Here is a 9,633-nt window from a genome sequence, read left to right as displayed (position 1 = left end):
GTGTACATTACTGAGAAATAAAATGAACTTTTTTGATTTTTGGAAAATGGCTGCAATGAAACAAAGAGTGAAAAATTTTAAGGGGTCTGAATACTTTCCGTACCCACTGTATTTTAGGATATGAAGGGACATATGCTATTTGAATATCCTTCAATAACATGAATATGTAAATGAGTAAATAAATAAAATTCCAACAGCTGCTTTATGTGCCGAATGCAAACAGCATCACAAACCCTTACAAACATGGGAGCTGACAGCATAGTATGTTTCTGGTTCACAGCCCACATCTGCTGGGCCACCAGCAGCTGTTCAGTGTTTTAACCTAGTCCAGCAGCTTAGGAGCTGGAGAGATGAGCTGCCGTATAGCTGTGTGAGCGGGACAGGGACAGAGGAGGGGGATGGACGAGGAAGCACAGAACGACACGTGCCGATGGTTCTACTGATTGCTTTGCTTCAAAAATAAGGTCAAATCTTTGGCTTGGTTAGGCGGACTCTCCTACACACAAGCAGGCATTGACGCGGTTACCAGACACAACAAACAAAACAAGGGGAGGGGGGGTGACAAAAACAGGCGGGGAATGGCCCGAGGTGGTCTCGGAGGTTCGGAACACAACACAGTGCTCTGCGAAGTGGGTGCAATTTTCTGAGGCAGGCAAACAAATAGTGAGAAAGAAACGATAGACCTGCCATCAGAGCAGACGCTCAAACTGTACAAATCACAGGGACAGGCTGCTACACAGGCCCCCAGACACCATTAACTTGGGTATAGGCTGTCAATAAGCAAACATAATGGAGACAGTGATAGACAGAGAAAGTGAGATGCACACGAGACAAATCTAAACGACCAAGAAGAAAAGCACTCGTGGGAGATATGAACAAATGAAAAATCTAAAGAAAAACAGGAACACACAAGAACCAAAGTAAACCAGATTGAAGCTTTTTTTTCCAGCAAAGTAACAACAGTGAAAAACAAGTGCCGAGAAAAACATTCAACAACAGGATGTCAATAGTCCTTTTCTGTAAATGACAACCGGCAGAAATTGATGTGGATGCGGGTCTCCACACCTCTCTCTCCGCATAAATAACTCCAAGAAGCAGCATCGCAGGGGAGCAGGCTCGGCAGACTCAGGAGCCACACAATATTAAAACAACAACAAAAGTTCTGTAAGAAAGAAATAAGGGCAGTTATTAAACCAAACTGGAGCTACTGTAGTATAGAAGTACCCCGGGAACCCAGAGTTTTCGTGAGAGCACAATTTGAATTTGCTCTGGCATCGAGTAATGCTGCTCATTAACTACACCCTTATAGCCGAGCTGCACGAACCACGTCGGTGTATGTGATGTAGGCGGGCCAGAGGCAAGCTAAACAGATGAGGACAGTTTAATCTACCAGTTAGCTACACTGGTAGCTAAGAGTATGAGTCTTTGGATACGTCACCCTGTGTATTGTTGTGATTGGTCGTAGAATTATCCAATTGTGTGCAGTGAGATTTTCAAACGCACGCTTGGTGCCGCCCCTCCAAATGGGAGAGTTTCATTACTTGATGCCAGACCCTTAATCTTTTGGATTTGGGTCTGGATTTCCAGGCTAGTATAGAAACATAATGTCTCTATTCACAAGGGACTACTTTTTTTTTACTCTTAAGAAGAAGAAAAACTTCCATTTAAAGAGTAAAAATATATCTTTAAAGAACAAATGTAATATGGACATACAGACAGACAATCAAAAAATGGACTGGTTCTCACATATCCTCACAGTCGGATCAACCTCCTGTTGCCTGTGGGTTTATTTCAGTTCCTTCATTTAAGACGTTCATAACTAAAAGCAATCATCTGCCGATTCTGATGTTATTTCATGGACTGTATGATTGCAGTTACGCCTCAATTGATCCTTTGGTGGAATAAGAGATCATGTTCTGTTGTATTGTGGACTGCTATTCTTGAAAGCGCCCACGGAACATTTCTTTTTTTAGACTGATTGTACCAGAATGTAATCTCAAATTTAAATAGACTCACAGGAGCATTGCTAAGAACAAATAACACAGCAGCTAACATAACATGCTAAATCTTATAGTTTCATAATCATCCCCTCTGCAGTAAGAAGGGTGTGTGTGTGTGTGTGTGTGTGTGTGTGTGTGTGTGTGTGTGTGCCTTCTTTTTTTATCAAAGCAAACGTGCAAAATAACAATCGTAATCACAGAGGGAAAAAACTGTTTCACTTAAGTACTAATCTCTAATGCTGAAGATGTGGGAGTGGTACTGTTTGCATATCAATATAAGAAAAAACTAGGAAATAAAAGTATTTAACCATGATGAGGATATAAGGATCTTTAAATAGATATAGATATGTCTGAAGTTAAAGCACAATATGACGTAATAGACTTATGAAACTGGATTTGATTAGCTGTGTAAAGAGATTTTTCATGATCACATGAACGTGTCGAAGAGATGTTTTAATATTAGTGTGTTATCATTACTGTACTGTACGTCTCCCCAGTAAGAACACAAGAAACCGAGGGATCAGCCTCTTTGTAGAATATATGAAAGAGCAACTAAGAAAGCTCAAAAAAAGAAGGACTGAAAGTCAACATTTGTTTGTCAAATTTCAGATAATAGCTTAAAATATTTATGACAAGTTTCAAGAGACTTGAGACAACTTGTGAATTGTCAATTGAATAATCAACGTATTGTTTCTGCACTATAGGAAAAGTTCACCTCTCTCTTTCTTTGGAAATTGACATCAACTCATCTACCTTTATGTGATAGAACGAAATCAGATACAACAAACAGTATATACTTTCTTTTACATTAGCGGAATCTATTCTAATAATGTTCACTAAAGTGAACTGCTAGTGGTGGTGCATTTGCAGCCATTCTGCCAGCGGTTTGCTGCTATGTCTGTAGTTCTAAGTGGCAGATATTGACTGAGTTAGATATTCCTGATACAGCCGACATGGAATTATAAGTCAGAGGCTGCCACAGCCACGCAAGTGTTACTAATAAAATTAAAGATGGCTCCACTCTATGCAAGGGCTGTCAATTCAAGATGGCATGCTGCCAGGCTGTTTTGCATAGCGAATTGAAATGAAGTTTAAAAAAACGGGCCTGACTCGCCCTAGCCAGCACTTGGCGCTGGTTGGGTTTAAAGCCTGCCCAATTATAAAGTTGTAATTCTTTACCGCCAAACTATAAAACAGGAGAGTGAGGAAGCTGTCACATAAGCACAATCTGTACAAACCCATACCATTCAGAGAACCTTATCAGCCAGAAAAATAATTAAATCCACCTGTATGGGTTCACTGTGGGTGCCTTTAAGATTTACTTGGACTTCTTACTCCTGCACAGGCACAAGACAATGTGTGCACCAAGACAATGTGTGCAACCTGTGCAGAAAATGGTCAACAATGCTGTGTAAACAGAGAAATGACCATGACAGATCATACAAATCACACAATCATGGCACAGTATGACTTCAACTTTAGACACTCGTCAAAATTAAAGGAGAAAACCCAGAAGGGGGAAAACTGTCATTGCAAAAGATAACTATGTCATCTTGTAAATTTGTGCAAAAGACTTTGCCACCATGAGTGCCACAACAGCTCAATTCAACCAAACTGTGCTTTCCATTGTTGTCTGCTCTACTTAAATTGCTTTCTTCTGTTTGATGAATAAAGGCAAAACAAGCACACCAGGTCCATGAGACATCCCCGGTCAGTGTACCAGAATAATATCCAGGCCGCAGCAGGACCAGGGGCCAGCAACACTCACTCACTCTGCACTGCATAATGTCTGACCTTCAGCCTGCCAAGCACCCGCTGCCTCACGTTCCCCCCCCCCGGGACCGACACCCAAAAATAGACAGCAGTCTGACACATGCAAACATATCACTACCATGCGCATGCATGCTAGCTGTATGTACGTGTATTGTGCGTGCACATGAAAACAGGCTGACACTCACTTCACATCGCACTTTTCACATCCTCTATCACACTATCTCCAGTCCCGGATGTGTTTCAATGCTCCTCTCTGCTCTGGGGTTGTCTTGCTTTATCGTCCGATACACATGAGTCACGCTGTCAAACACATTACACTGAAGTGGGACAGGTATGTCTACCGAGGCAGTTTTAACTTTTCACATACTTACTATGACTGCTAATGCATTGCTAACAGGTTGGAAAGTGTTTAGAGCTTCTGCAGTAAATATGCTGGACACATTATCTAATGGCTACTGCTATAGTTTTTGGTTTAATGTGCTATATATACATATATTTTGCACGTCTCTCAGATTTCTGCCTACAGCCCAATACAATGAAGGTGAAATGAAAGAGACTTTAAAAGTGCTCTAAACGATAATGGGTACGTCTTGTTGACATTCAAAGCATTCAAAAAAACAAACAACGAGGCTAGCTTGTCCCTCCCTTCTCCTCATCCCGTTCCCTCTCCCCCCCCCCCAACCCCTGCCTCCTTCTTGTCGGTTATTGGCTGGAACACTGGAACTCTGTTTGTGTATGCCTTGTGGTGCGGATTGGCACAGATTATTTGTTGTTGTTTGTAGACCCTGGCTTGTCTACAGAGATGCGGACAGACAGCTAGGATAGTGAGGAGATGTTGGCTGTCGGTGACAACAAATGTAGCCTAAAAAAAACGTGTGACATCGCTTAGATCACCTTTAAGCTTCCATACTTAAACAATACAGGGCGGCAACTTAGAACCATTCTGTTAGGTTGTCTATGGCCTGCAAGATAAAAAAAAAAAAACATTTTGCTTGGGGTTGTATTGAGCTTGCAGCTGGGGCTTGCTTGATTGGATTGGATTGAGGGGAGCTCAGTCTGACAGAAGCAGGGGCAGCGATGGAAGCTTTGCTCTGTGCTGATTAGGCCTTGTGTACACTGGGCACTATGAGGGACAACTTATAATGGCTCCTCTGACCTTTTTCTCAACAAGCACAGAAACCACTTTTGCCTTGTTACTTTGCCCACTCACACCTCTGCCTCTAACTCTCTATACTCCCCTATAGATAATGAATGTTGGAATTAGAAGTCACACCGACTGTAGCTGTGTTCACTCTGTGCGTTGCTGTTAATCACATTCGTATGTTGAATGTAGTTGATCAGGTCCTTAAATACAAACTATGAACCAGTCTAAGGAAGCTTTTTATGGTGTTTTAATGGTGAAAAAAGGAGATAGGAAAAACAAATTTATAAATCTAAAATTCTACAAAATGTATTGAAAAAAAAAAGTCTGCTAAATCTTCATGATGTGTGTGGGTGTGTCCACACTTTTAACCTACTGGGAGTGATTTAGCATAACATAAGAAAATGTGCCCCCAGCCTGAACTCAAATGTTACATTTTGTCTGTAGTAATGACACAGCAAATGAAAAAGAATACTTATCTGATACCTTAATTGAGTGACCGATAATTTAAGCTCTGTGCGAGATCATTCAAATCATTAACGGTGGTGGCATAGCCCTGTTTTAATCATGAAAAGGAATTAATGAATAATAAACCCAATCATTTTAGTGACGCCGTGAGCTGATCTAACCAGACCTGAGCTGAACTCTCTCCATTCTACATAAAAGCTGGACAGGGAAACAAAATCCTGCAGATAAATGAGAAATGTGTGCCACTAGGTTTTACTGTCCTTTCACTAATGCAGACAAAAGAAAAAGGCTTTTAAAGCTTGCTAGGAGATTCTTAAGGGGCATGTGTGTGTGTGTGTGTGTGTGTGTGTGTGTGTGTGTGTGTGTGTGTGTGTGTGTGTGTGTGGTGTTTCTCTCTCACTCTCCCTCCCTCCCTCTCGAAAAGAGCAACCCATCCTCCTCCATGCAGGCCTTTGAGAACAGAAGGTAATGTAGGTGTTGGGAGGGAGAAAAGACCCCAAAGACACAAAAAGGTAGGTATCCATGTCTCTATTTTTCAACTGAGAATGTAGACATTGGTTTTAAAGATCTCAAGTTTTCCTGCCCTCATTTTAAATACATGTCAAAAGTTATTTTTTTTGTGATTTAATTGAACCATGTGGAGAAAAATCTATTGACATGCTCTGACTGAAGCGCGCGTGGGTGGCATTTCCACTTAAAAGCCGGAGTGTGAATCGTAATGAAGTGAGGAGGCAAAACGAAAATGAAAGGGAGGGGAGGGAGAAGACTCCATCGCTAGGAGCAATGGGTGTACAAACAGCCAACTCACAAAGCAAGGAGTGATTCATTTAAAGGGATTTTGTGTGTGAGCCATATTTAGCCTCTCAGCTTTGCATTCATATACAGAGAGGATAAATAAAGAACACTCAGGGGAGAGACATAAGGGGAATATTAAAAGAATTGAGCAAGGAGAAGATATACAACATAAAGAAGTTACTAAATGTACAGAAGGAGGGGAGAAAGATCTTAAGAAGATAGCTTTTAGAGACATATAGAGAGATGGAGGGATAGACTTGACAGAGAATATAAGACTTGAAGACTTAAAGAAAGTAAGGCATGCCGGCTGAATGGATGGAAGGATGGTGGGACAGCATAACTGGATTAGGGGGGCAGCAAATTAACAGGATCCTCTTCCAGCAAACAGGATCCAGTGATCCCAAGTTTCCCCACATTGATGAGTCTGATAAAGCTGTGACAGCAAGACTACACACATCCTAGAGAGGCCTTAGGAAAATATATACAGCTATGTGTGTGCATGGGTACAAATGTAACATTTATCAATGTGGGCTCCTGTTGCCACATCTATAAGTGGGCATGAATAACACTTAGCACGAGGTGACAATCAAATGATATGCACAGCCAACTTGGTTTAAGGTTGAATATGGCTTAGAATTGTAAACCACTGCTTTGTATCAATGTTCAATGGCAAAAAAATAACAGCATCAGGTGTGTACGTGTGCATGTGTGTATGTGCTTGCAGTTGAGCAATCAGCAGCGCAGCAAGGGAGCGTGACAGAAGCGAAAGCTGTGGATGAGATCATGCATGTGTTACTGGGCTTTGAATCTTGGACGCGCTGACACATTCAGCACAATGATTCACATAATACACAAACTAACTGAAGCACCAACACACATGCACGCACGCACCCACAGAGCCGCACACACACACACACACACACACACACACACACAGAATTTCACGTAGAAAGTAACCCTCTCACCCTGTGTACGTCCTCTTCAAACACGGTTTCATGGACGCTGCATGCAAAGAGCGCCGTGGGGAGATCGCTCAAATCCATCATCTCCTCCGCAAAGCCGCCCTGATTGCTGTCCCCAAACACCATGTCCTCTTCCTCCTCTTTGTCCTCTTCAGGATCGCTGCTGTAGGCCTCTGAGCCGTTGCTCCATGCCTTGGCCTTCTCTCGCAGCATCTTGAAGCCTTTAGGGAAGGCAGTTGACAAACAGGTGGGGACCACAGAGGTTGGAAAGTTGGGAGAAGGGAGGTTAAGGGATTGGAAACTGTTAGATAAGGTGCATTAACTGGCTGGATGTTTGTGGAAAAGCACACAGAGAATGAGGTGGTGAAGATTACAGGGAAGCACTTAAGTGTCCGTGATGATACTCAGGCTGTGGAATAAATAAAAGAAAGAAATGTAGAGGGAAAAGAAGGAAGATGAAGGAAGGATGAGAGTTAAAGATGGAGACAAGAGAGAAAGATGAACAGGAAGAAATATGATTCAACCAAGAGGAAATAAGGAGTAAGAATAATATAAGTGTAATGTTAAACTCTACTTGTAGGTTAGTATTCCTGATTATAATATTCTGTCTGGTCATGGTTCAATCATATCTGGAATTTGCTGGTGACTATGAGAAAGTCTACAAGTTGCTCAAGTCCATAATAAAAAATAAATAAAAGCAAATAGTGAATTGATTACATGATTATACACACAATGAGTACAAAAAGGGTTGTGGTGAGGTCAATGACTTTAATGTGAAACTTCCGGCATTGTACTGGGGATAGAGTGCCATCTAGTGGGACATATAACCGACTGAAGGTTATCTTTCATATTCATATAACTACAACAGCACTTGGAAAATAACTTGATTTCAAATAAATTAGGAGGACACTGTATGCATACAGACCACAATATGTACCCAATTGTCATTTAATATCTGTAGAACGACGTGCAAATAGAGCACGCGAAGGCAATGACATCAAAAACATCACGTCCAAAGTAGAAATGGCCGTAGAGAACCATGACATCAACATTTGCATCGCGTGCACTCCAATGAACCCCATATTACGTAAAGCGGCTCGAGCTAGATGTAACAAGCACAAAAGTAAAATTTCGTCGTGAAAACACTTAGTTTCCAATGCCAACTGCTGTTTTAACCTATAATAAGGAGGGAGTTCAAACGAAAGTTAGCACAGAGTCGTAGTTGCAAGCTAACGGGTGAAGTAGGCTACTTTTAGGCTAATTTTCTTTTGGAACCGGTTAAAATGCGAATTTCGTGTCCGTTACTACTCACCTCTACACTGTCAGTGAAAGCGGCCAAAAGGACCCATTACAAGTGGATTTAAAGCAGTATTTTCAGGCGACTTTGTCAAACAGATTAAGCTGCCCTGGGGCTTTTTAGACTGCTGTCAGACGCATCAGTGTTTGTTTTTACTAGATTATTGGGCACTTTCTGATGCAGCCTACTACAGCGTCAGAACCCGCAGGTGAGACCAATGAAATGACGGCGGAGGCTCGCAGCGACCAATGAGGCTGCAGCAAGGGGAGGATGCTTCGCTTTAACATTGGCGGCTGCTGTTACTTTGACAACTGGCCAAATCAACTAGTCTGGATGTCAGTCAATCCACTGTCTAATCCACTGTCTAATCCACTGTCTCATCCACTGCTTAAGAAAATGTAGGAACTTCTCACCGCTCCGGACATTTCATGTTGCTAGATAAATTACAGTTCAGTTCTCTGATCCACCTGTTGCACACACAAAATAAGGTTGTAAATTGAATGTTAGTTCCTTAGTCTTTAAAGCTTTGTGTGTGTACAATATACATATATATCAAAAATAATTTTTCATTTAATTAATTTTCAAGCAACATGAGGCAACAGCGTGACAAAAAGAAGCAAGGTAGGTCAGTATGATTTTTCACACACTAAATTGCAGACTGGATTATAGGATTATAATTGAGTAATTGTTAGAGTGCAGTTTCTAAGGTAGATCATTCTACAAGGAGGCTTCTTCCTTCTGGAAGAATGATCCACTATCCTATAGAACAGTATATGACCTATGTCCAACAGTGTACACTGATACTGCTGTATCAGAGTACATTGTAATTACATTTATTGTTGGCACTTTTCACCACAGAAATAAGCATTTAGGACAGAAAAGTCAGCCCCAATCTGGTGAGGAACATCAGGTTTAGATGGCAGTTTTAATAACACTTCAGTTGGTTTGCACAGTGATATGATGTGCTTGTGCGCACACAAACACACACACACAATCACACCTGTTGATATCACCAAAATAAATAAGTACTGGAGTACTGTGGCAAGGCATTTGCTTTATTGTAACCCTGTAGAAATGTATTGCTACAAATGTAGAAGTGGAGTTTATCCAATGTATGCAGCCATCCATTCATTATTAAGTATTAAATGATAAAATACCTATTCTCTTATTGCTGGATTATATTTTAGCTTGTAAATT

At 41.3% G+C, this 9,633-nt stretch overlaps 1 protein-coding gene across 2 annotated transcripts in view; it reads right to left on the bottom strand.

The window, feature by feature from the left end:
* Positions 1-8,611, bottom strand: part of rcan3 (regulator of calcineurin 3) — a 36,834-nt gene extending 28,223 nt beyond the window's left edge. Inside the window, exons 1-2 of one of the 2 annotated variants that reach the window (XM_034858357.1) lie at positions 8,452-8,611; positions 7,143-7,360 (exon numbers count right to left, since the gene is read on the bottom strand). In XM_034858357.1, coding sequence (XP_034714248.1) covers positions 7,143-7,352 — 210 coding nt within the window. In that variant the 5' untranslated portion in view covers positions 7,353-7,360; positions 8,452-8,611. Of the gene's footprint in view, positions 1-7,142; positions 7,403-8,446 lie in introns of both variants that reach the window. The other variant, XM_034858356.1, reaches the window with a different exon arrangement.
* Positions 8,612-9,633: the final 1,022 nt, after the last annotated feature.

This window comes from Etheostoma cragini, chromosome 20 (genome assembly GCF_013103735.1).
Source record: "Etheostoma cragini isolate CJK2018 chromosome 20, CSU_Ecrag_1.0, whole genome shotgun sequence".
Classification (NCBI taxonomy): Eukaryota; Metazoa; Chordata; class Actinopteri; order Perciformes; family Percidae; genus Etheostoma; species Etheostoma cragini.
Note: the sequence above shows the minus strand (reverse complement) of the source record. Positions and strands in the feature narration are given on the sequence as shown.